General features: G+C 50.2%; 1 protein-coding gene across 1 annotated transcript in view; it reads left to right on the plus strand.

Annotated features, from left to right (window-relative positions):
* The first annotated feature begins 9,195 nt into the window (after positions 1-9,195).
* The window catches only part of NXN (nucleoredoxin), a 175,580-nt gene continuing 157,465 nt past the window's right edge, over positions 9,196-27,310 (plus strand). Inside the window, exon 1 of the mRNA XM_030923979.1 lies at positions 9,196-9,686. Coding sequence (XP_030779839.1) covers positions 9,327-9,686 — 360 coding nt within the window. The 5' untranslated portion in view covers positions 9,196-9,326. The remainder of the gene's footprint in view (positions 9,687-27,310) is intronic.

The following is a 27,310-nucleotide window of genomic DNA, read 5'->3' on the forward strand; positions in this document are numbered from 1 at the left end:
CCCTGCCTCCCCCTCCCAGCCCGCCGCGACTCCACCCTGCCTCCCCTCTCCCAGCCCACACCTCTAGCGTCATGGAGAGTCCCCCACGATGAGCTGACAGAGAAAGCGAAGACTCATGTCCCAGTTTGCAGATGGTTCTGTATCACGTGCAGGCTCCGCCTGAAACTGAGCAGCTGCCCTTCAGTCTCTTCCTTGGACATCCCTGAAGGGCAGTGGCGGAGGCATATCCTCCTGGTGGGCAGATGTTGGCGCAGTGCACCTGGTTGTTGGTTGTGCTTGGAAGGAGAAATGGTCGGATGTGAGAGCATACACCAATTCACGGACTGTAGCCAATGATTTGCCTGGAGAGTCAGGGACTTGGAAGGAACATGACTAGAAATTTGGTGACAAGGAAACCCAGGGAACTGAGAGAAGAGGCCATGAAGATACTTGTGTCCCGTGTAAATGCTCGTCAAAGGGTGGCCTCACCAGGGAAGGGTCTGAATCATCAAGTGACAGGATGACCCGTGCTCCGGGTGCTGCTCCGCCTCTCGCCCCCAACACCACGGTTGGTGCCCAGTGGGCTCATGAACAAAGTGGCCCTGAGGGCAGGGATAAAAGTTATTCATGACTCACAGCACAGACTTTGACTCACTCTGGCCATCCTGGCTACAGCCACTGCTGAATGCCCCATCTGCCAGCAACAGAGACCAACCCTGAGCCCCTGATATGGGGCCATTGATCCCTGGGGTGAAATCAGCCAGCAACCCGGTGACCCGATTCCCTGGGGTGAGATCAGCCACCGACCTGGTGACCCCATTCCCTGGGGTGATCAGCCACGACCTGGTGACCCCAATCCCTGGGGTGAGATCAGCCACTCACCTGGTGACCCCATTCCCTGGGGTGATCAGCCAGCAACCCGGTGACAGGTTGATGACACTGCATCACTTCCATCACGGAAGGGGCAGCATTTTGTCCTCACTGGAATAGACACTTACTCTAGATCGGGATTAGCCTTCCCTGCACTTCACGCTCCTGCCAAAACTAGCATCCGTGGACTCACAGAATGCCGTACCGACTGTCGCGCTGTGCCACACCACACTGCTTCTGACCGAGGAACTCACTTCACGGCAAAGAGAGTATGGTCACGAGCCCGTGCTCGTGGAATTCACCGGTACGACCATGTTGCCGACCATCTTGCAGCAGCTGGTTTGGTAGGATGGTGGAATGGCCTTTTGAAGACTCCAGTATAGCACCAGCTGGGTGGCAGTGCCTTGCAGGGCTGGGCCAGAGTTCTCCAGGAGGCAGTATATGCTCTGAGTCAGAGCTGAGTGTAGGGTCCTGTTTCTCCCATAGCCAGGATTCATGGGTCCAGGAATCAAGGGGTGGCAATGAGAGTGGCACCAGTCCCTAGTACCCCTAGTGGCCCCGCAGCAAGATGTTTGTTTCCTGTTCCCATGACCTCATGCTCTGCTGGCCTAGGAGACGTATTTCCAAATGGAGGAATGTTTCCCCCAGGAGACCCAACAATGGTGCCATTGAACTCAAAGTGAGGACTTCTGCTGGGCCTGTTTGGCCTCCCACAGCCTCTGAATCAGCAGGCAGTAAGAGAGTTACTATGCTGGCTGGGGGGACTGATCCTAGATTGGACCACAAGTCCACAATTGAGGGGAGCAAGAATACGTCTGGAATAGAGGAGGCCCCTCAGGGTGTCCTAGTAGACCATGGTCTATGATTTAGGGTAATGGCAAAACCACAATGGTTCAATCCAGGCAGGGCTACCAAGGGCCCAGACCTTTCGGGAATGAAGGTTTGGGTCACCCACCAGGAAAAGACCCACAGCCAGCTGAGGTGCTTTCTGAAAGCAAAGGGAATACAGAATGGATAGTGAAAGGTCATTTTAAATACCAGCCACAACACATGGCCAGTTACAAAACCATGGGCTAGAATGTTCATGAATATTTCCTACTTGTTTGGTTATGAATACGTTTCTGTGTGTTTATATACAGGCATACCTCAAGACATTGCAGGTTCGGTTCCAGACTACTGCAATAAAACTAGTATCGCAGGTCAGGCGCGGTGGCTCACACCTGTAATCCCAGCACTTTGGGAGGCTGAGGCAAGTGGATCACCTGAGGTCAGGAGTTTGAGACCAGCCTGGCCAACATGGTGAAACCCCATCTCTACTAAAAATACAAAAAATTAGCTGGGTGTGGTGGTGGGCGCCTGTAGTCCCAGCTACTCATGAGGCTGAGGCAGGAGAATAGCTTGAACCGGGGAGGCAGAGGTTGCAGTGAGCTGAGATCATACCACTGCACTCCAGCCTGGATAACAAGTAAAACTTCGTCTAAAAAAATAAAACAAACAAAAAATAGCCGGGCACAGTGGCTCACACCTGTAATCCCAGCACTTTGGGAGGCCGAGGCGGGCGGATCACAAGGTCTGGAGATCGAGACCATCCTGGCTAACACGGTGAAACCCCGTCTCTACTAAAAATACAAAAAGTTAGCCGGGCACGGTGGCGGGTGCCTGTAATCACAGCTACTCAGGAGGCTGAGGCAGGAGAATGGCGTGAACCCGGGAAGCGGAGCTTGCAGTGAGCCGAGATCGCGCCACTGCACTCCAGCCTGGGAAACAGAGCAAGACTCCGTCTCAAAACAAAAACAAAAACAAAAGACAAAAAAACAAAACAAAACAAAACCCTAATATCACAATAAAGTGAGTGACACAAATTTTTTGGTTTCCCAGTGCATATAAAAGTTACGTTTATGTTGGGAGAAGTGACTTTTGTCTGTAATCCAGTGCTTTGAGGTGAGAGGCTGAGGCAGGTGGATCACTTGAGATCAGAAGTTCGAGACTAACCTGGCCAACATGGTGAAACCCTGTCTCTACTAAAAATACAAAAATTAGCTGGGCGTGGTCGCGGGCAACTGTAGTCCCAGCTACTTGGGAGGCTGAGGCAGGAGAATCCCTTGAACCCAGGAGGTGGAGGTTGCAGTGAGCTGAGATTGCAACACTGCACTCTACCCTGGGCGACAGAGTGAGACTTTATTATGTTTACACAGCACTATAGTCTATGAAGTGTGCAATAGCATTATGTCCAGAAAAAAGGCATAGACCTCCATTAAAAGACTTAGTTGCTGAAAGATGCTAAGGATCATTTCAGCCTTTAGCAAGCTGCAATCATTTTGCTGGTGGAGAGTCTTACCTCACTGTTGATGGCTGGTGGTGACTGATCAGGGTGGTGACTGCTGAAGGCCAGGTGGCCGTGGTAAAAGCGCTTAAAATCAAACCGCAGTGAAGCTTGCCGTATCCACTGTCTCTCCCTGTCATGAAAGCTTTCTCTCTAGCGTGTGACGCTGTTGGATCGCATTTTATCCACGGTAGAGTCAGTCCTCTCAGACCTTACCACCGCTTTATCAACTAAGTTGACGTAAGGCTCTAAGTCCTTTGTTGTCATTTCAACAATGCTCACAGCGTCTTCCCCAGGAATAGAACCCACCTCAAGAAGGCACCATCTTTGCCCATCTACAAGAAGCAACTTCTCGCCCGCTCCAGTCTGGTCATGAGATTGCAGCCATCTCAGCCACATCTTCAGGCTCCACCTCTCATTCTGGTTCTCATTGTTTCTACCACTTCCGCACTTTCTTCCTTCATGGAAGACGTGTGTGATGTTTGGAAGCAACTTCTTCCAAACTCCTGTTAATGCTGATATTTTGATCTTGTCCCATGAGTCAAGAATGCTTTTTTTTTTTTTTTTTTTTTAAGAAAAAGTCTTGCTCTGTCACCCAGGCTGGAGTGCAGTGGCGCAATCATGGTTCACTGCAGCCTCGACCTCCTGGGCTCAATCGATCCTCCCACCTCAGCCTCCTGAGTAGCTAGGACTACAGGCATACGCCACCATGCCAGCTAATTTTTTTTTTTTTTTTAGGCGGAGTCTCGCTCTGTTGCCTAGACTGGAGTGCAGTGGCGCATTCTCAGCTCACTGCAAGCTCTGCCTCCCGGGTTCACGCCATTCTCCTGCCTCAGCCTCCCGAGTAGCTGGGACTACAGGCGCCCGCCGTGACGCCCGGCTAAGTTTTTGTATTTTCAGTAGAGACGGGGTTTCACCGTGTTAGCCAGGATGGTCTCAATCTCCTGAACTTGTGATCCACTCGCCTCAGCCTCCCAAAGTGCTGGGATTCCAGGCGTGAGCCACCACGCCTGGTCAATTATTATTATTATTAGTAGTAGTTTTTTTTTAAACAGGGTCTCACTCTGTCGCCCAAGCTGGAGTGAAACGGCACAATCATGGTTCACTGCAGCCTCGACCTCCTGGGCTGAATCGATCCTCCCACCTTAGCCTCCTGAGTAGCTAGGACTACAGGCATACGCCACCATGCCAGCTAATTTTTTTTTTTTTTGAGACAGGGTCTGACTCTGTCACCCAAGCTGGTATACAGTGGCACAATCACGGCTCACTGAAGGCCGTAACCTCCCGGGCTCAGGTGATCCTCCCACCTCAGCCTCCTGAGTAGCTGGGACCATGGGTGCGCGCAACCATACCTGGCTAATTTTTTTATTTTTAGTAGAGATGGGGTTTCGCCATGTTGCTCAGGCTGGTCTCGAACTCCCGACCTCAGGTGATCCACCTCGCCCTCCCAAAGTGCTGGGATTACAGGTGTGAGCCACCGCACCCGGCCTACATCACCTGTGCTACTATTTCTAAAGACCAAGGACTGTGATTTATGCATCTTAAAAGTGACAAGTATAGGCCGGGCGCGGTGGCTCAAGCCTGTCATCCCAGCACTTTGGGAGGCCGAGACAGGCGGATCACGAGGTCAGGAGATCGAGACCATCCTGGCTAACACGGTGAAACCCCGTCTCTACTAAAAAATACAAAAAAACTAGCCGGGCGAGGTGGCGGGCGCGTGTAGTCCCAGCTACTCCGGAGGCTGAGGCAGGAGAATAGCGCGAACCCGGGAGGCGGAGCTTGCAGTGAGCTGAGATCCGGCCACTGCACTCCAGCCTGGGCGACAGAGCAAGACTCCGTCTCAAAAAAAAAAGTGACAAGTATACATTTGTGCTGTGTGTACTTTGTGTGACTTCCTGTGTCTTCTAATGCAATTTCTGAAGAGAAAACTCTGTAATATGTTCTGCAGAGTGCGATACATGTTGAGGCTCATTTATACATATTTTAAAACAGTAATTTTCAGAATAGCCAAGTCAATTCATGTAACATCCTAGCTAGACACCAGTGGGGACATTCTCCTTAAGTGAACCACATACACAGAGAGAGAGAGTTCTGTAACCAGAGCACACTGGCTAATTCTTCATAGGATGCCAAATCACTCTCCTTGGGCTTCTTGTAACACCCACTACAGTTATGATTCTGGGACCGTTTCCATTGCAAATCCCCTCTTTCCACACCCCTTTAAAAGGCAGCTGTGATATTTGGCTTCTAACCAAGGCCTGCCGCATCCACAATTCTCTAAATTTTATTTATATTTCATGTGCAGTGTGTTTGAACCCTCCCTTCTCCAGGTGCCAGATGCTGGTTTGGACACAGTCCAGTGGAAAGTGCTTTCCTATAAAATAAGAAAAGTAAAAAACGGAACAAAACTCCTCTTTATATCAGACTTGTACCAAGTATACCAAAGTTAATACTCTAATATTTGCAATATTTGCAGTCCTCCAAATTCCCTCTTCACCGGCTTCCGTACCAGATACCTTGCCCTTTGGGCTGCCATGGCATGTGAATGCTGATAAGACTGTTACATTTCTTTAGTTTTCTTTCTTTTTTTTTTTTTTTTTTTTTTTGAGATGGAGTCTTGCTCTGTCGTCCGGGCTGGAGTGCAGTGTCCGGATCTCAGCTCACTGCAAGCTCCGCCTCCCGGGTTCCCGCCATTCTCCTGCCTCAGCCTCCCCAGTAGCCGCGACTACAGGCGCCGGCCACCTCGCCCGGCTAGTTTTTTTTTGTATTTTTTTTTATTAGAGACGGGGTTTCACCGTGTTAGCCAGGATGGTCTCGATCTCCTGACCTCGTGATCCGCCCGTCTCGGCCTCCCAAAGTGCTGGGATGACAGGCTTGAGCCACCGCGCCCGGCCGTTTCTTTAGTTTTCATAATTTTGAAAGTGTCGGAGTGTAGGACTCTATCTAACACTCTTTCAATAGTGCCTAACCCATGTACCCAATGCATAGGCTTTTCAGATAGGATTTGGATGAGATGATAAAACATTGTAACCATTTACAGGATTTTAAATGATATCTAGTAACTGTATTTTTATATATAAATATATAAATACATAAAATATATATATAAACATAAAAATATATAAATATATAAAAATCTATATATATAAAAAAATATATGTATATATATATTTTTTTGAGATGGAGTCTCGCTGTTTCCCAGCTGGAGTGCAGTGGCGTGATTTCGGCTCACTGCAAACTCCACCTCCCGGGTTCACGCCATTCTCCTGCCTCAGCCTCCCGAGTAGCTGGGACTACAGGCGCCCCCTACCATGCCCAGCTAATTTTTTGTATTTTTACTAGAAACAAGGTTTAACCGTGTTAGCCAGGATGATCTCGATCTCCTGACTTCGTGATCTGCCCGCCTCGGCCTCCCAAAGTGCTGGGATTACAGGCGTGAGCCACTGTGTCCGGCCTAGTAACTTAATATATATGATATGACTAGCTTTAAATGTTTTCACCAAGGCCGGGCGGTGGCTTATGCCTGTAATCCCAGAACCTTGGGAGGCTGAGGCGGGCGGATCACTTGAGACCAGGAGTTTGAGACCAGCCTGGCCAATATGGTGAAAACCCCGTCTCGGCCGGGCGCGGTGGCTCAAGCCTGTAATCCCAGCACTTTGGGAGGCCGAGACGGAGGGATCATGAGGTCAGGAGATCGAGACCATCCTGGCTAACACGGTGAAACCCCCGTCTCTACTAAAAAATACAAAAAACTAGCCGGGCGAGGTGGCGGGCGTCTGTAGTCCCAGCTACTCGAGAGGCTGAGGCAGGAGAATGGCGTGAACCCGGGAGGCGGAGCTTGCAGTGAGCCGAGATCGCGCCACTGTACTCCAGCCTGGGTGACAAAGCGAGACTCCGTCTCAAAAAAAAAAAAAAAAAAAACCCGTCTCTATTAAAAATACAAAAAATTAGTCGGTGCATGCCAGTAATCACAGCTACCTGGGAGGCTGAGGCAGGAGAATCACTTGAATTCGGTAGGTGGAGGTTGCAGCGAGCTGAGATCGCGCCACTGCACTCCAGCCTGGGCAACAGAGTAAGACTATGTCTCAAAAAAAAAAGGTTCCCCAAAAAAGTGATGCTTTTTGTGTGTGTTTTAGAATAATATTGTCCCTACAGTGGCACAGACTTTCAGCATGACAGTCTCCTAAGAATTAAGGTGGAATTCGACTTTACAGTAGGATTCTAGCGTGCTGGAAGGCGGTCCTTCATCTAAGATCTTACCTGTGTCATGAGCAATACTATCAGGTGACTAAGGAAGTGGATATAACTGGTAGAGACACCATCCACTTTCTGCTCTCATCTGCACCTCTCCCACCTGTTCTTTATGGTAACATTTCACCAAGCTGAAACACTGCACCATCCCTTCTTCTACCCTAGAAAAACGGAGAGCCTTCGATGTGAACGCGTATGTTTTGTGCCAAAAACTTGAAGTTATATTCTGAGGTTTAAATTAGCTCCCGCAAAGCGTCCCGTCATTTGTGTATGTGGAAAGCTGCTGTAAAATAAAAGCATTCTGCTTCGTGTCCCCGCAGTGTGTTTTCACAGATGGAGTTTGGTCGGCCTCATTTTTCACTCTTTCCATTAGGTGGCGATGGATACCCAGGAAATACTCTCCAAAGCGCGGTGGGAGCTCTGAAAGGGGCGCGTTTTCAGTTTTTATTTTTTTGCTTTCGCTGAGTCGTTAGTAGCTGATCCACACTGGCGGCCTGCTATTGTGGCTGGGCTCGGATCTGCACCTGCTTCGTGCGCCTGTGGATTGGGTTGGGGGGAGGCGCTGGGTGGCCCGAGGACTCGCCATGGACCACCTGTCTTTTGTTTGTTTGTTTTGGTTTGCTTTGTTTTGAGACGGAGTCTCGATCTGTTGTCCAGGCTGGAGTGCAGTGGCGGGATCTCAGCTCACTGCGGCCTCTGCCTCCCGGGTTCAAGCGATTCTCCTGCTTCAGCCTCCCGAGTAGCTGGGATTACAGGTGTGCGCCACCACGCCCGGCTATTTTTTGTACTTTTAGTAGAGGCGGGGGTTTCACCATATTGGCCAGGCTAGTCTCGAACTCCTGACCTTGTGATCCACCCACCTTCGCCTCCCAAAGTGCTGGGATTACACCGCGCCCGGCCCAGACCACCTGTTTAATCCAGTTTCTCCCTAAGCATCAGGGAGTATCCTGCCAGCTGGCAGGGAAAAAAAAAAACTCTCGAAATGTTCTCAACTATGCATAGACTTGCCATAAGGATGGAGGGGATTGAGGAGCGCGGCCAGCGTTGGTCTGGAGGCCCCGCGGCGTCCTCTGCATCCATTTGTGGGGCTGGAAGACAGATTCGCTGGGGGCAGTGGCCCCGGCGATCCCTGGACGGAAATCCCACACTGCGACCTGGCACCCTAACCGGACCCCACCAGAAGCTGCGAGGGCGTCCTCGGCCCCCTTAGAACAGCTTGAAACGCACAGAGGAGTCAGTGTCCAGCCAGGCCCGGCCTGATGCAGTGAGGACGGCGGGTCCTAGAAGCATCTTAGGGTCAGTGGGGCCTGGAGCGGCCTGAGGGTCAGGCTTCGTGCAGGGAGAGGAGCGGGAAAAGGCCCGAGAGGAACAGGAATGGGGTGAGGAGCTCCGCGGGGAGGGGGCGGGATCCCTGCAGAAGGTCTGAAGGGAATTTAGAATCCGGGAGTGGAGAGAAAATGCGGGCCGGGCTGCAGCCCGGGAAAGCGCCGGCTCAGCGGGTCCTTGTCCTTTCTTCACTTCGGCTCCGGGCTTTCCAGGGAGTGCAGCGTTTCGGGTCCGGCTTCTCGCCCAAGCGGTCACCCCGCGCACCGCGGCCGGCAGCTGCCGACCCCGCCTGGGCGGAGAGCTCGGGCCCAGGCCGGCCGCAAAGGGGGCGTGGCGAGGGGGGAGGGGCGTGGCGAGGGGGGAGGGGCGTGGCGAGGGGGGAGGGGGCGTGACGATGGCCTCTGAGGGGGCGTGGCGCGGGCGTGCGGAGGGGGCGTGGCGTGGGCGGCCTTGGTGGGCTGGGCTCCGCTCTCCCCAGCGCCCGCCGCCGCCGCCGCCGCCGCCGCCGCCGCCTGCTGCCTCCGCGCTGACCGTGGAGCGGGGTCGCAGCCGCCCGACCGCCCTGCGGTGGGCCAGGATGTCGGGCTTCCTGGAGGAGCTGCTCGGCGAGAAGCTGGTGACGGGCGGCGGCGAGGAGGTGGACGTGCACTCGCTGGGCGCCCGCGGCATCTCGCTGCTGGGGCTCTACTTCGGCTGCAGCCTCAGCGCCCCCTGCGCGCAGCTCAGCGCCAGCCTGGCCGCCTTCTACGGGCGCCTGCGGGGGGACGCGGCGGCCGGGCCGGGGCCGGGGGCGGGGGCCGGGGCGGCGGCGGAGCCCGAGCCCCGGCGGCGCCTGGAGATCGTCTTCGTGTCCTCGGACCAGGACCAGCGGCAGTGGCAGGACTTCGTGCGGGACATGCCGTGGCTGGCGCTGCCCTACAAGGAGAAGCACAGGAAGGTGAGCGGCGCGGGCGTCGCCCGCCCCAGCCCGCCCCCCGCCCCCTTACCCCTGCCCGCCCCCCGCCCCCTTACCCCTGCCCGCCCCCCGCCCCCTTACCCCTGCCCGCCCCCCACCCCCTTACCCCTGCCCGCCCCCAAACCCGTTGTCCCCCTGCCCGCCCTCCATCCCCCTGACTCCTGCCCCCCGCCCCCCGCCCCACTACCCCCCTCCTCCCCACCCCGCCGTCCCCTCCTCTGCCCCTCCCGCTCCGCGCTGAGCCCGCACCCCCATCCCAGGACCCCTCTCTGGCTCCGGTGCTGCGCTGCGCCCGGCCTGGAAAGTTGGACCCGCCTCGGCCCCTGGGACCCCAGCTCGAGCCCCTCCGTCCTTACGCGCTGGGAGCCTCGGGTGGGGGCGGCTGCGCTCTGGAATCCCGGTTCTGCGACCCCTTCGCCCCCGAGCGGAGGCGCCGGGAGGGGCCCCTTCCTGCTTCCGCCGCCGACCCCCGTGGATTCCCACAGTGGGGAGGGGAGGGGAGGGGAGGGGAGGAGAGGGCGCGCGCCCCCCCGCCTGTGGTGCCCAAACCAGCACGTTTCCTTTTTTTCCGGGAGAAACCTGCCTTCCCCTGGGTGCCGAGGCCGAGGTCAGGAGAGGCGGCCGGTGACCGTGGCCGTGGCTGTGGCCGAGAAGGGCGCTCACGGTTCCGTCTCCCCCGCCCCAGGCCGAGTTCGCGGCCACCGGGGAGCTCTGCATTGTCTGGTGGTCCAGCCTCCTCCCCAGACGCCTCCCGGGCGCGGGAACAGCCCGGGTCGTGCAGAGCTCAGCTGCGTGGTGGCCCCTGTGGTCCCGGCGATCTTCGAATTAAGGACTGAGCTGACCCCGTCGATGCACATTGACTGGAAGGAGGATTTGGGGAAATGGATACTTTGCTGTCAACTTCTCGTGCCTCCCCGTTTGCTGCCGAGATGAGTTTCGGTTTCTGAGTGTGTCCCTTGGGTGAGGATGTCTGTCTCTGTTACAATAGAGCACATCCAGGACATTTTCTAATGAATGGAGTCAGAAAAAGTTTTGGAGCGCTGTTGCTTCGTGAGTGGATCTGATGCAACGTGTGAATCCAGCCCCCTTCCCTTTTTGAGGAAAGCCTACTTCTGGAGTGGACAGAAGGGCTATTCTGGGGGCGTTTAGTTTCCTCTGGGGAGCATGGCGAGGCGTGCCACGTGTTCCTTTTATATGTACAGAATGTTGTTGAGAAGCATGATTTAGGTTCAGTGGGAGCAAAAGGCTTATACTGTGACCCCAAATGTCTTGAGTAAATCATTCATCCCAAAGCACTGTGAGGTTGAGATTTGGGATTTAAAGTATGAAATACAGTTGATGCGATGCAGTTTGTAAATTTAACATTTGGAAAACATAGGTTCACTAACCACTCAGAGGCAAGAGTTGTCATTTTTACCGCTTTTTAGGTTATTTTGCCCATTTTGATTGACATGCTTGATATAGTATGAATATGCATGGCCAGTACTTTTTGATTGAAAATACAAGAATCCTTTGTTTTCCTTGGTGGTGGTTTTTGTGATACGTTCTTGGAGAAATAATGTTCAGAAAGTGATTTACCAAAAAAGATGTTCATTGTTATGGCAAGTTTCTGTTGTAATAATGTCCTTATCTGGCAATACAAATGATTTCTAGCTTTTGAAGACATAGAATTATGGTAAAATGTTACCGGCTTAACAGCCTATTGTTGTGTTTTTTACTGAAGAGGAAATACATTTTTTGGATAGTAAAAATATGGGGCAAACAGATGTTTTGCAAATGCTTGGAGCTTTTTCTGAGAAAGGAGATTATTGGATAGGACACGGGCCATGGGTGGCTCGCTATACCCTGGACAGGCTCTTTGAGTGACAAAAAGTATTCTGCGGCCCTAGCCTGGACCTGCTGATTCCTCCGAACCTGGATGACACAGGGCAGACTCTCATTTGAAAATACAGTTCAGAGTGCTGGACATGCCCAAACCCTGGTGCGTTAGCATCTTCAACATTTGTTTTTTTGCCCAGAGTTTTTCTGACTTACATCCTATACTTCATTCTCTAAAACCAGTCCAGTTTTCAAGGAGGTAGTTTCTGCCCTTGGTCGTGAACAAACCACTCAAGATCTGACCCCAGAAACGTTCTTATTCTCAGGGATGTATACCAGGTAAAAAGACTCCAGCTGTCCTTCTTATGGAAAACATACTCTTGGAAATTACAAAAGCTATGTACTGACTTTAAAAGGAATTATTGCCGGGCCTGGTGGCTCACGCCTGTTATCCCAGCACTTTGGGAGACCCAGGCTGGCGGATCACCTGAGGTCGGGAGTTTGAGACCAGGCTGACCAACATGGAGAAACCCCGTCTCTACTAAAAATACAAAATTAGCCGGGCGTGGTGGCTCCTGCCTGTAATCCCAGCTACTAGGGAGGCTGAGGCAGGAGAATCGCTTGAACCCGGGATGTGGAGGTTGTGGTGAGCCGAGTTCGTGCCATTGCACCCCAGCCTGAGCAAAAAAAAAAAAAAAAAAAAAAAAAGGAATTATTTTCCCTCTTGAAACCAAAGAGATGTGGAACAAATGCCTTTTCTGTAACTGAGTTTTTGTCTCCTTTGAAGTTAGGGTGCTCAGAAGCCTGTGAGCTAATGATGCTAATTTCACCATCAGAACAAGTGAAGAGCCAGAGTTCTGCCAGCTGAGGGTACTGGATGGGTGAACACGTCTTCTTGATGGACCCTGTCCACGTCGTTTCACCAACTATAAAAATAGACCTAGAGAAGGGAATTTTGTTTTACAGTGAAGGGAAACCGAAGTTCCAGATTGCTAATTTTTTTTAAAGTTCTCATTAACGTTTGTTCTTTAAACCCATGCATATACTTCTTTCCGTTGGGATAACAAAGGGTATGGTTCTGATTAGTTATTGGCTGGCATTTCTCTAAAGAAAATTGAAAAATTATGGTGGGGAAAGAAAATGCTGTGTGGTATTTCTTTTTTTCTTTTATTAAATTCTCCTTTATATAGTAAAAAAGCCAGGGGATGACCATATATGTTAAGCCTGCATTTTGCCTGGTTCCTCTCACCTTGACTGGAACTGTGAGAAAACACCAAAAAAAAAAAAAAGAAAAAAATTAAAAAAAAATTCCTTATACAGTATTTTCCTGTTTCTGCCTGTTGTTGTGGTAGGCACAAAAGTAATTGAAGCTTATTTATTTATTTATTTATTTATTTATTTATTTTGAGACAGAGTCTCGCTCTGTCGCCCAGGCTGGAGTGCAGTGGCTCAATCTCTGCTTGCTGCAAGCTCCGCCTCCTGGGTTCACACCATTCTCCTGCCTCAGCCTCCTGAGTAGCTGGGACTACAGGCGCCCGCCACCATGCCAGGCTAATTTTTTTTGTATTTTTAGTAGAGACGCGGTTTCACTGTGTTAGCCAGGATGGTCTCGGTCTCCTGACCTCGTGGTCTGCCCGCCTCGGCCTCCCAAAGTGCTGGGATGACAGGCGTGAGCCACTGCACCTGGCCTGAAGCTTAATTTTTTTGGCTTCCAAAACACATACTATTTCGCTTCCAAAACACACAGTATTATATATCTGTGCAGAAATTGTAATTAGATGGTAATAGAACTTTGCATTTATAAGAACAATTTTATCAGCAAATCTATAATCCTGAAGTTAAGGCAGTTGGACTCGTTTTAATAAGCAGGTTGGTAGATGGTTTTCAGATTTCTAGGGAGAAAGAATGTGATCGATAGTCAGGAGGCGGTGAAATTGGACTTGGGGGATTTGGTCTGTCCCTTTGGATTAGTATGTTCCTCACTCATCAAGACTGGAGAGGTCCGTCTCCGGGACCGACTCCGGCCTCATAGAAGTGAGCACTGGTTTTGGATTTAAAGCCACAGAGCTCAACTTTGTCTGGGCTGGATGCCTGATCAAAAACATACGGTCAGTGGCTGCACTGACATCCAAGGGTGCAGACCACTGGCTTCCTCTGGACAGTTTTGTGAGGCTCTGGTGTGGCCCCAGGACTTCCTGCATGGCGAAGGGGAAGAGAAAGTCTGCAGTCAGGGGACCCTGGTCCAGTGTCCCTGGTCAGCCTGCTCCAGCCAGGAGAAGTGGGGTCTCTGGCAGCTCTGCTTCTTTCAGTCAGACTAAATGAGAAGCTTGGCTGAGAACTGACCTGAATCCCTTTGACCCTATGGGTGGGACAGGATTTGGTAGCAACCTCAACAGTCTTAGAACTCCAGTTCTGCCACTCTTCCTTGAATCCAAACACTGCAGCCAGGAAGAGAATAGTTTCTATGACACACTGTATCTTTTGTTTGTATTTACTTTCAAGGTGGGAAAAGATGGTAAAAAGGTACAGTTTTGAAAATGGGGATTTTCTGCCTTCTTCATAAGAAGCCTGGACCAGACAGGACAGGCTCCCACTGGTGACTGTGTTTCTAGGACTTGGGCCAATCTATTAGTAATAAAGGACAAGAGTCCAATTAAGGAGCAGGCCAGGTGTGATGGCTCGCACCTGTAATCCAGCACTGTGGGAGGCCAACGTGGGGGGATCATTTGAGCCTAGGAGTTTGAGACCAGCTTGGGCAACATGGTGAAACATTGTCTATACAAAAAATAACAATCAGCTGGTCATGGTGGTGTGTACCTGTGGTGCCAGCTACTCAGGAGACTGAGGCAGGAGGATTGCTTAAACGCAGGAGGCTGAGGCTGCAGTGAGCCATATTTGTGTCACTACACTCCAGCCTGGACAACAGAGCAAGACCCTGTTTTAAACAAATAAATAAAAATAAAGTAATAAGAGCAATGTTCCTTGAGAGGCTTTTTCTTGTTCCATTATTTGTAATATATTTTTTAATCTCATTTTTTTCTATATAATAAGGCAGTCTAATATATGGCTAAAAATATAGATTATTTTGTTCTTCTGCTTGAGTTCACGTCCTGGCTGTGCCGTTTATTAGCTGTGTGTCCTTGTGCAAGGTGCTGTACATCTCTGTGCCCCAGGTTCCTTTTCCATTTGTAAAAGGGACAGGATAACAGCACCTGCCTTATTGTTGCAAAGGCTGTGTGAGATGATACACACGTGCCTGGCGTACAGTAAGTGCTCATTACATGCTAACTATTGTTGTTTTTAGATAAATGATCGTTAAGTTTAGTCATTCATTTCATAGCTTGAGCCTTTGGATTCTATCACATTACAGAACTGCTAAACTGTTCGGAGGTATATTTTTAAACTTTTCAAACCAATGACTTTTACAAGCATACAGGGGGATTTGATGAAGGAGTGAAAAAAATTGTCTTACAACGGCCGGGCACCGTGGCTCACACCTGTCATCCCAGCACTTCGGGAGGCCGAGGTGGGTGGGTCACTTGAGGTCAGGAGTTCAAGACCAGCCTGGCTAACACGGTGTAACCCCATCGCTACTAAAAATACAAAAAATTAGCCGGGCGTGGTGGCGGGTGCCTGTGTTGTCCCAGCTACTCTGGAGGCTGAGGCAGGAGAATCGCTTGAACCTGGGAGGTGGAGTTTGCAGTGAGCTGAGATGGCGCCACTGCACTCCAGCCTGGGTGACAGAGCAAGACTCCGTCTTGGAAAAAAAAAAAATTAAATCATAAACATTGCCCCGCAAGAGATTATAACTGGGAGGAAAGACCTAGAAGATTGAAACAACAAATGCAAATTATATGGAATAGTAAGTCCTGGGAAGTTACTGACACTTACTGAACTCTGTATTTATATCGGCCAGTGATGTTCCAGGCTGCTGAGTGATGCAGCCTGGGAAAGATTTTTTTTCTTTTTTTTTTTTTTTTTTTGAGACGGAGTCCCCCAGGCTGGAGTGCACAGTGGTGTGATCTCGGCTCACTGCAAGCTCCGCCTCCCGGGTTCACGCCGTTCTCCTGCCTCAGCCTCCCGAGTAGCTGGGACTGCAGGTGCCCGCCACCACGCCCGGCTAATTTTTTGTATTTTTAGTAGAGACAGGGTTTCACCGTGTTAGCCAGGATGGTCTCGATCTCCTGACCTCAGGTGATCCGCCTACCTCGGCCTCCCAAAGTGCTGGGATTACAGGCGTGAGCCACCGCGCCTGGCCCTGGGAAAGTTTTAAGTTACTATTAAGTTACCCTTGTAACTTTTTTTTTTTTTTTTTTGAGACGGAGTCTCGCTCTGTCGCCCAGGCTGGAGTGCAGTGGCCAGATCTCAGCTCACTGCAAGCTCCGCCTCCCGGGTTTACGCCATTCTCCTGCCTCAGCCTCCGAGTAGCTGGGACTACAGGCGACCGCCACCTCGCCCGGCTAGTTTTTTGTATTTTTTAGTAGAGACGGGGTTTCACTGTGTTAGCCAGGATGGTCTCGATCTCCTGACCTCGTGATCCGCCCGTCTCGGTCTCCCAAAGTGCTGGGATTACAGGCTTGAGCCACCGCGCCCGGCCACCCTTGTAACTTAAAGATGATCAGGCACTCTTCTTGAGAGAAATTACGTACAAAGCAATCGTTTTGTGGTTTCCCAAAGCTGTTAGGTGTGTCTTCCGCTGACCTGTGTGCTTCACTCTGGGCCGCGTAGAGGTTGAAAGACTGCTGTTTCGCGTGGGAAATGGAGGGTACCCGTCTCTGGAGCCGCAGAAACCCCACCTCTAGCATGGGCCTGCCTCCCGTCCCAGCTCTGGAATGCTGCAAGATAGGTTTGCTCAGACATGTAGGCATTGCAGGTTTACTACTCATCTCCCGGTGAGCAGCTCAGGCCTGCCTCTGAGTAGCCATCCACAGCTCTTGCTAATCGATTTGTCTTCTGATCCAGGTTGGAATGTGAGCCAGAGCACAGAGGCAAGCCCTGGAAGTTAGGGTCACTGATTTTATTCTACTTTTTAAACAACTCCTACCTTTTGTTGGGAAGGCTTGTCGTCATGTGTGCACACGTTGGAGAAAGCAGGCTTTGTGCACAGCTGGGGTCAGGGCTGAACAAGCTCCTTGGGGATCTTCCTTCCTTTTTCCTGACAGGGATCAGGGTTCCAGGGCTCCAGCTCCTGCCATCCTGAACTAGGTGGGATCCTTCCTGCCTGATTTCATTTTGGCCAGGAGAGCACAGGCTTGGCATAGGATGTGTTTTCTTTTCTTTTTTTCTTTTCAGACGGAGTCTCGCTCTGCCAGGCTGGAGTGCAGTGATGCAATCTCAGCTCACCGCAACCTCCGCCTCCCAGGTTCAAGTGATTCTCCTGCCTCAGCCTCCCGAGTAGCTGGGATTACAGGCGCCCGCCACCACACCCGGCTAATTTTTATTTGTTTATTTTTTGAGATGGAGTTTTGCTCTTGTTGCTCAGGCTGGAGTACAATGGCACCATCTTAGCTCACTGCAACCTCCACCTCCTGGGTTCAAGTGATTCTCCTGCCTCAGCCTCCTGACTAGCTGGGAATACAGGTGCCCACCTCCATGCCTGGCTAATTTTGTGTTTTTAGTAGAGACAGGGTTTCTCCATGTTGGTCAGGCTGGTCTCCAACTCCCGATCTCAGGTAATCCGCCTGCCTTGGCCTCCCACAGTGCTGGGATTACAGGCGTGAGCCACCGTGCCTGGCCAATTTTTGTATTTTTATTGGAGACAGGGTTTCACCATGTTGGTCAGGCTGGTGTTGAACTCCTGACCTCAGCTGACCTGCCCGCCTTGGCCTCCAAAGTGCTGGGATTACAGATGTGAGCCAACGTGCCCGGTCTGTTTTTGTTTCTTAATGAGTGTTTTAAAGAAGACTTAAATGAGCAAATGGATGTCCCAGCTGGGCGAATCCCAGCAGCCTCTTGTGCAACTGGTTTGCCCTGTGATGCTGTGCTCAAAAATAGGAAGAACCTTGACTCTCCATTTTGGAAATGTCAAATATCTGAGCCCATTAAAAGAGGCTCGGCCTGGTGCAGTGGCTCACGCCTGTAATCCCAGCACTGTGGGAAGCCGAGGTGGGCAGATCACCTGAGGTTGGGAGTTCGAGAACAGCCTGACCAACATGGAGAAACCCTGTCTCTACTGAAAATACAAAAGTAGCCGGGTGTGGTGGTGCATGCCTGTAATCCCAGCTACTCAGGAGACTGAGGCAGGAGAATCACTTGAACCCAGCAGGCGGAGGTTGTGTTGAGCTGAGATCACACCACTGCACTCCAGTCTGGGGAACAAGAGCGAAACTGCATCTCAAAAAAAAAAAAAAAAAAGCGTCTCTTATCTGCAGACCTGTCATGCCACACTTTAATATTTCATCGTTTGCATTTCTCTAGCATCGTTCTTCCAAAGAACTCAGAATGCATGCATATTACATCTTCCAGCAACTAGGAATCAGTAGATATTCACTGTTTGTATTTTCAAAGTATGTTAGAGTTGGAGAATTGAAGCAAAGAGAACCGATTATTAGATCAGGGTCACAGTGTTGGATGAAAGAGCTTGGCTGAACTCCCTTAAATTCAACTTGGTCCTTTCTGTTCATGAAATTGTACCTTAAAAAATATTGACATCAAACGTTCTGCATGGAGGAGGAGGAGCTGCAAGCTCTCTTCAGATGGCTTTTTCTTCCTCTAGGTGTGCAGGGACCGCTCTGAAATAAGATAGAGGTAGTTGAACGGCTTGAAACATTTGCTGGTTGCTTGGAAGTCAGGAGAGCGAGAACCTTTTCTCTTGTGCTGCGTTTTTCCATGGTGGTGTTTTTTTTCTAAGGGCCTTTTTAATGATTTGGCTTTTTTTTTTTTTTAGTTCCGCCAGTGAAGTGCCCCCAACTCCCCCTTCATCCCATGCAAAGCCTGCGGGCTGGTCTAGTGCGTTTTGTTCAGAGACAAAATTGAACTTCAGGTATCCTGCCGAGATCCTAGGACTAAATCAGTCCTCTCTTTTATGAGTTTGCAGAAACTGCTGTTCCAACTTCCAGTGAAATCTCAAACACGTGCTTTCTGCTCCACGACCAGGCAGAAGCCTGGGAGTGAAACCCGTCATGGAAACTTTTGTTCTGGGGCCTCCGTGATTAAAAGCAAACGTAAATTTTCTGCGGCTTGCCGGTCATAACTCTCGGACCAGATACACAATGTGTTTTTGTATGAACGACATCAGAAAATCCTTTAAAAAAAAAAAACCATGCAAGCTTAATTTCGTCGCTCCCTTCTGTCAAACCTGTCAGCCTTTCCCCCTGCTCCCCAGGGTCTTTGAATACAGGCACCAATTACAGGTAAATTCAGATACTGTTTCTACAGTTAAGGACGGTTTTATCTCAGATCCTTGTTGAATAGTCACCACACAGGGTGTGGTGAGTTCTGCTGTCCTAGGGATAGAGTTTTCTCTTTCTTTTCCTGGGAGAATTTCATGCAGATGCATCAGTTCTACAGTTTTTTTTCTTTGTCTTTTTTTGGTGAATATCTGAATGGATTTAGTCTGTTTAAAATCAGAAGGCATTACTTTTTCTCCCGTTAAACGTGATCAGGTCAAGACGGTTTTCCTTTGATCATGGTGGCTCACGGCACAGCTGCCTCATCTGTTACTCATTTTTCAGGTTTTGATGTGAAATCTGAAGATCAGGTGGGACCTCGTGCGATAGGGAAAAATTGCACTGTGTCCCGAACAGGCGTGACTGTTGCTGTGAGTGCAGTGTTTTCTAGCTCTGGACGTGTTCTTGATTGCAATCGTAAAAATCGTTTATAGCCATGGTCCTTCACAAATACTCCATTATGATAGGTGAGTATGAAAGGTCTGTTGCGTGGTAGATGGAGAATAGAGACTGGAAATCCAGATCCAGGTTTCCTGGGTTTGCAACTTGGCTCTTTCTGGGAGTGTGACTTTGGGGCCAGTTATGGAATTTCTCTGTCTCTGGTTTCCTGGTGAGTAAAATGGAGATAATGCTACCAGCCTCTTAGGGTGGTTGTTAAGTACTGAATGAGGTAATATTGGCAAGTACTCAGGATAGTGCCTGGTGCATAGCCGTGCCATTTAAATGTTTTACCCCAGGCGCTTTGGGATTCATTCCACATTTATGGTTATTTGGATTATAGGAGAGAGGAATTCAGCCTTGTTACCTCTTTGTACCCCTCCCCCATTCCAAAGCACCTAGTTATTTACTTGTATCTTGAGACTATAGCAGAACCTGGTTTCTCTTCATATTTTGTTTCTTTTCTTTCTTCTCTTTTCTTTTTCTTTTCTTTTTTTTTTTTTTCTTTTTTCCTTTTTTTTTTTTTTTGATACCGTGTCTCCCTCTGCGGCCCAGGCTGGAGTGCAGAGGCACGATCTCAGCTCACTGCGACCTCAGCCTCTTAGGTTCAAGTGATTCTCCTGCCTCAGCCTCCTGAGTAGCTGGGATTAGCCTACCACCACTCCTGGCTAATTTTGTATTTGTAATAAAGACAGGGTTTCACCATCTTGACCAGGCTGGTTTTGAACTCCTGACCTCAAGTGATCCGCCTGCCTCAGCCTCTCAGAGTGCTGGGATTACAGGCGTGAGCCACCGTGCCTGGCCTCTCTTCGTTTTCCTACTAGGACAATAATTATCTGTCAGTTGTTGATTTGGTGACATCTGTGTCTTTGATTGTTTGCTTGTTTGTGTGAGAGCGGTCTTGCTCTGTTGCCCAGGCTGGAGTGCAGTGGCACGGTCAGAACTTGCTGCAGCCTTGACCTTCTGGGCCCAGGCAATCCTCCTACCTCAGCCTCCTGCATAGCTGGGACTGCAGGTGTGCACCACCACGCCTGGCTGCATTTGAATGTCTTTGCATATGGGTGTAATTCTAGACCATCTCTTTGATCAGGTGTTCAGTTTTACTGAATGGATCCTGTACTCTTTTGAGCTGGTAGAGGCCAGGGGGAGATACTGGTCTGTGCATATGTCTCTTGCTATTATTTATTTTGGAAAACTTTAAGTATCACGCAGGTAGAGAAAGCAGTACAGTGAATCCCCACATATCCTCCCCCATTCAACAGTCGTCAACGCATGGACACCTGCTGCCCCCCCAACTCGCTCAATGATCCTGAAGACAGTCCCAGCCGTCATCTCATTTCCTTCATAAGCATTTCACTAAGTAATCCTTAAAAAACATAACCATAGGCCGGGCGCGGTGGCTCAAGCCTGTAATCCCAGCACTTTGGGACGCCGAGACAGGCGGATCACAAGGTCAGGAGATCGAGACCATCCTGGCTAACACGGTGAAATCCCGTGTCTACTAAAAAATACAAAAAACTAGCCGGGCGAGGTGGCGGGTGCCTGTAGTCCCAGCTACTCGGGAGGCTGAGGCAGGAGAATTGGCGTGAACCTGGGAGGCGGAGCTTGCAGTGAGCTGAGATCCGGCCACTGCACTCCAGCCTGGGCAACAGAGCGAGACTCTGTCTCAAAAAAAAACAAAACAAAAAAACCCCCCATAATATCACACCTAAGAAATCCAGCAGTTCTTTAGTTTCAGCAAATATCTGGTTAGTATTCACATTTTCCTGATTGTCTCCTAATTTTTTTTTTTGAGACGGAGTCTTACTCTGTCGCCCAGGCTGGAGTGCAGTGGCGCGATCTCAGCTCGCTACCAGCTCCCCCTCCTGGGTTCGCGCCATTCTCCTGCCTCAGCCTCTAGAATAGCTGGGACTACAGGCGCCCGCCACCGCGCCCGGCTGATTTCTTTTTTTATTTTTGGTAGAGACGGCTTTCACCGTGTTAGCCAGGGTGGTCTCGATCTCCTGACCTCGTGATCTGCCCGCCTCGGCCTCCCAAAGTGCTGGGATTACAGTTCATTTGTTTGAATCCAAAAAGAGTCTGCCCATTACATTTGGTAGCTGTATCCCTTAAGCCTCTTTTAACGTATAGTTTCCCTTCCCTGCTTTTCCTTGTAATTTATTTGTTGTTTGTATCCATTTAAATTTCTTCTGTCCCTGGATCTGCCTCCTTGCCACATTCCTAAACTTTTCTGAGCCCTGTTTTCTGCCTTATCTAGGTGTGTAGAATATCGACCCCTGGGTTCAGAAGGGTCCAGTTTTCTGTGGGTGAGAGGCCCAGATATAAGTCAGCTTTAGGCCTGGGTGGCACAGACGCCGTCTTGGGGCCCCTCTCCCCACCCCACTTGCCTCTGGGCCCTCCCCCTCTCCCACCCCCGATTGTCTCTGGGCCCTGGCCTCTGGCAGGCTGCTCCTTATCCTCTAGTGGCCTGAGGGCCATCTGCAGTTCTGAATCGGCTTCCTGTCCTCCTAGACTCCCAGCAGCAGGAGTCCGGCATGGACGCCCTTGATCCCGTAACTGGTCACTATGGCCGGGATGTGTAAATACTAAAGGGCCAAGCCTGACTTGTGTCCACACTTGGGTAGCCGGAGGCTGGGGTCCCAAGCCAGGTGGACTGAGCCTCAGGTCCGGGGACTGTGGGGGGCTCATCAAGAAAAATCAGAGTGTGTTACCGAGCGAGTGTGGTTCCCACGGTCACCTCTCTGTGGGGCCGCCCCCGGTCACCCTCTCTGTGGGGCCGCGCACGGTCACCCTCTCTGTGGGGTGTTTCCAGTGACCCTAACACACCCGTCTCCTGAGGAAGTCCATTCTGACATCAGCCGTCCTCTCCCAGGGGACCGCTGGGCCCTGAAGAACTGCAGACAACTCTTCTGTCTCCCCAGCGAGAGTCCCCTGGTCCTTGGAGCATTTCTCCTGCGACGTGGGTTCACATTCCCCCCCACCCAGGCCGTTCATATCCAAGCACCCTCCAAGTTTGTCTGTCCCCCACTGCCCTCAACAGTCATCCCTCTACCTGAACGCAGACTCCAGCTGGTTGCCCCACCTCCTTTGTTGCCCAATCTTTTGGCTTCCCTGGGTCACGTTGGAAGAAGAATTGTCTTGGGCCACACATAAAATATGCAAACACCGGCCAGGCGTGGTGGCTCACGCCTGTAATCCCAGCACTTTGGGAGGCCGAGGTGGACGGATCACCTGAGGTCAGGAGTTCAAGACCAGCCTGGCCAACATGGAGAAGCCCCATCTCTACTAAAAATACAAAATGAGATGGGCATGGTGGTGCATGCATGTAATCCCAGCTACTCAGGAGCCTGAGGCAGGAGAATCACCTGAACCCGGGAGGCGGAGGTTGCAGTGAGCCAAGATTGCATCACTGCACTCCAGCCTGGGCGACAAGAGCAAAACTCTGTCTCAAAAGAAAGAAAAAAGAAATGCTAACACTAATGTTAGCTGATGAGCTAAACAAACAAATAGCAAAAAAATCTCATAACGTTTTAAGAAAGTTTGCAAATTTGTTTTGGGTCCCATTCAGAGCTGTCCTGGGCCACGTGCGTCCCGCATGCTGCGGGCGGGACAGGCTTGTCTGGGTCTTTTCTAGACCTCTGTTACCACGCCGCGAGATCTCGTCGCATTCGCTTTCCTTTTTTTTTTTTTTTTGAGATGGAGTCTTGCTCTGTTGCCCAGCCTGGAGTGCAGTGGCGCGATCTCGGCTCTCTGCAAGCTCCGCCTCCCGGAGCCATTCTCCTGCCTCAGCCTCCCAAGTAGCTGGGACTACAGGCGCCCGCCATGACGCCTGGCTAATTTTTTGTATTTTTAGTAGAGACGGGGTATCACCGTGTTAGCCAGGATGGTCTCAATCTCCTGACCTTGTGATCTGCCCGCCTCGGCCTCCCAAAGTGCTGGGATTACAGGCGTGAGCCACCGCGCCCGGCCTCTTTGTTTTTTGAGATGGAGTTTTGCTCTTGTCGCCCAGGCTGGAGTGCAGTGGCCCAGGCTTGGCTCACTGCAACCTCTGCCTCCCGGGTTAAGTGATTCTCCTGCCTCAGCCTCCTGAGTAGCTGGGATTGCAGGTGTGTGCCACCACGCCCTGCTAATTTTTGTATTTTTAGTAGAGACGGGGTTTCCCTTGTTGGTCAGACTGGCCTCGAACTCCTGATCTTAGGTAATCCACCCGCCTCAGCCTCCGGAAGTGCTGGGATTACAGCTGTGAGCCACCGCGCCCAGCCTGCATTTGCTTTTCTGACAAGCACAGCTCACTGTGTTGACTCACTGATTTTTTTGTCAACCAGAACACCAAGGTCTTTTTTTTTTTTTTTTAAACCATTGTGTCCCTGAATGGACAAGAACAGAGTCCACAGTCTTTTATCCATCATTTTTAAGAATCAGTTTTTTTGGATTTGATCAGTTTTTATAGTCTGTCGAAGTCTTTTTTATGCTAATGTGGTCACCCACAGTAATCAGAGCCCCTTCCTAGCTTTGTGTTATGTGATCCCTGCTAAACCCTTATTTATACAAGCAGTTGATAAAAATGTTGATTAGGGCCGGGCACGGGGGCTCACGCCTGTAATCCCAGCACTTTGGGAGGCCGAGGTGGGCGGATCACGTGATCATGAGATGGAGACCATCCTGGCTAACACGGTGAAAACCCATCTCTACTAAAAATACAAAAAAGTAGCCGGGCTTGGTGGCGGGCACCTGTAGTCCCAGCTACTCGGGAGGCTGAGGCAGGAGAATGGCGTGAACCCGGGAGGCGGAGCTTGCTACGAGCCAAGATGGCGCCACTCACTCCAGCCTGGGCGACAGCGAGACTCCATCTCAAAAAAAAAAAAAAAAAAAAAAAAAAGTTGATTAGCCTGAGTCTGGGGATAGAGTCGGGGGCTACGCCAGTAGACACCTTCTCCAGACTGGTAGGAGTCTGTTAGTCAGTGGTTCAACCGTTTTCAAATCCAGCCGATTCCAAACTTGCCCTAATAGGATTCTGATTCAGCCCACACTCCTCTGTGTGGTGTGTTTGTGGTAGGAGGTCTTCACAGACAGCTTGATACCATTTAGATCGTTCCTATCGATAGTTTTCAAGGAAAGATAGTCTGAAATGACGCGTGTTTGGTGATTGCATGCTTGCTTCTAACAGATCCCTCCTTTTCCTAAGTGTGTGCCTGATAACTATAGGAAGCCGGAAGGTCTGTGGAAGGGCGGATGTTGAGTTCAGCTCTCTGCCGTCTGCAGAATCTCCCGCTTGTGTCCTTTGGAAAATCGAGACTCCCTCCATCGGTGGGTTGCTGGTCACGAAATCACGGACACGTTCTCCCTCTGGGATGTAACCTGAGAACTGCTCTGTCCGCTGGGTATGTGTGGAGTGTGCGTGCAATTGTTTCCTGCAGAGGAAGGACCCTGTGCGAATAGCTGACTAGATACGCCTAGTAGTCCGTGTGCAGTTGCGAGTCCCCCATTTGTCCAGATGGCCCAGAGCTTGCACTTGCTGAAGGCCGTGGGGTAATCCTGAGTGCCCTGCCCTCTTCCCACCACCCCTCTCCCCCCATCGTCTCATCAGGGCGCTAATGGAGCCTGAGGGAGTGTTTTTCTTAATGCCATTCTCTCCATCACACACAGGATGCGAATGCCGCTGGCTAATTAAGTGTGGCATTTTGTTTCAAAATTATCCATAGACAGCCACTAGCTGCAAAGCAGCTCAAAATTATCCATAGACAGCCACTAGCTGCAAAGCAGCCCAGTGTCCTTGTGCAGATAGATTTGTTTTTCTTAGTATTTTAGGGTGAATCAGTCCATTTATTTTGCGAATTTTACCTTACTTGGAAATAGATTTGTTTTCTTACACGAGTGTATCTGGCCACCTAAAGTTACACACAAATCTGTTATATACATTGCAGTGTGGCACCTAAGGATTCTGACATTTCAAATGTAGGCGTGAGGGTGAATTGGAATTAAATGACTTCCAACATTTTCCTGGGGGGAATCAATTTCCTAACTTTGCAGAAAGTCCGTGGCTTCAACCCTTGGATGCGTCTTTTTCAGCTTTTTACGAATGTTCTTAAGAATAAAATGCTACTTAATACCACGTGGACATATTCTCTCTCGTTTGGATTTGCGGAAAGTATTAATTTGCAGAGACCGGGGTGGAACACTCTAGTTCTGAAATGCTTTTTTTTTCTTTTTTAAATTATTATTATTATACTTTACGTTCTAGGGGACATGTGCACAACGTGCAGGTTTGTTAGATACGTATACATGTGCCATGTTGTTGTGCTGCCCCCATTCACTCGTCATTTCCATTAGCGCTTTTTGAAGCCCTTTTTTCCCGTGAATAGATTAGTGACATTTTTTTCTGAGATCGTTTGAATCTGTTCTGCCGCTGAGCCAATAGTTACCAGGCAAACAGAGATCCCTAGAACAAAACACAGTATGTGTTCATGAGGAGACGGGGATTTATCTGTCTCTGTATGTACAGCACAAATTATGGCTTTCCTGCTGACTGTTTACATTAAAAAGCCATTTATATTCCTCTGCTCAGCATGGCTTCATAGCCCGTGTTTCTCCGCATTCACTGTTTTCCATCTGCAAGAGAGAGCCAGCAGTTTTTGTTTTTGTTGTTTTTGTTTGAGATGGAGTCTCGCTCTGTCGCCCGGGCTGGAGTGCAGTGGCCGGATCTCAGCTCACTGCAAGCTCTGCGTCCGGGGTTCCCGCCATTCTCCTGCCTCAGCCTCCCGAGTAGCTGGTACTACAGGCGCCGCCACCTCGCTGGGCTAATTTTTTGTATTTTTTAGTAGAGACCGGGTTTCTTCGTGTTAGCCAGGATGGTCTCGATCTCCTGACCTCGTGATCCGCCTGTCTCGGCCTCCGGAAGTGCTGGGATGACAGGCGTGAGCCACCGCGCCCGGCCCAGCATTTTGTTTTTTAAATGTAGCAATAATTCTCTTTCCAAAGATAACATCACTGTTAGTGGCATCTTGTATGTTTTTCCAGAAAAAGAATAGGCGTATACTGCATTCGAAAAGACATACGCTTAAACGGTTTTTTGCACACATCGATTTAGCATTTTATTTTTACTTTTATTTTTTCCTTTTTGTTCTTTTTTCCCCGAGACAGAGTCTTGTTCTGTTACCCAGGCTGGAGTGCAGTGGTGCGATCTTGGCTCACTGCAGCCTCCGCCTCCTGGTTTCAAGCGACCCTCCCACCTCAGCCTCCTGAGTAGTGAGCAGCAGGAACTCTGGGTGTGTCCCCTCACACCTGGCTAATGTTTTTATTTTTTGTAGAGGGGAGGTTTCACTATTTTGCCCAAGCTGGTCTCAAACTCCTGTCCTCAAGCGATCCACCTGCCTCAGCCTCCCAAAGTGCTGGGATTACATATGTGAGCCACTGCGCCCAGCCCAGATTTATCATTTTAAATTAACTGTTATTTTCTAGAAGGGCAGTACGTTAAAAAAAAAAAAAATTCAAATATAAATGGGCCTTGCTTATGTCCTTGGCTAACCTGACAGGTGCTGCTTTTCTGTGTCAGGTGAGTAGAGGCTAAAAGTGTCCGTGCATGCCTGTCTGGTAAACTTGTATGATATCTGCCTCGATAATGAACCCAACACAGTTAGAGACAAGGAACGGAATCCCTCAAACCACCGCTCTCCTTAGAAGGAAAATGTCTTAGGCTGATGTGCCCCCTAAATACAGCAGGCGAAGGAGGCCTTTGAAAGCCACTTCCCCGTCCTTACAGAGGGGCCCCTCGAGGACTGATGGAAAGCAGTGAGAAGACAGTGTCTATGAGACTCCCCCCGCTGGGCTCTACCGTTTGGCCGTTTGGATAAACTGAGAGGCTCATTCTCTGAGGCTGTCAGTCTTCGCTTCCAAGCGTATTCAGATGTATATGGGGACAAAAGCCTCTATACCAGGCACTTGTATTATGCTGTGGCTTTTGTG

Source organism: Rhinopithecus roxellana, chromosome 19 (assembly GCF_007565055.1).
Source record: "Rhinopithecus roxellana isolate Shanxi Qingling chromosome 19, ASM756505v1, whole genome shotgun sequence".
Lineage (NCBI taxonomy): Eukaryota > Metazoa > Chordata > Mammalia > Primates > Cercopithecidae > Rhinopithecus > Rhinopithecus roxellana.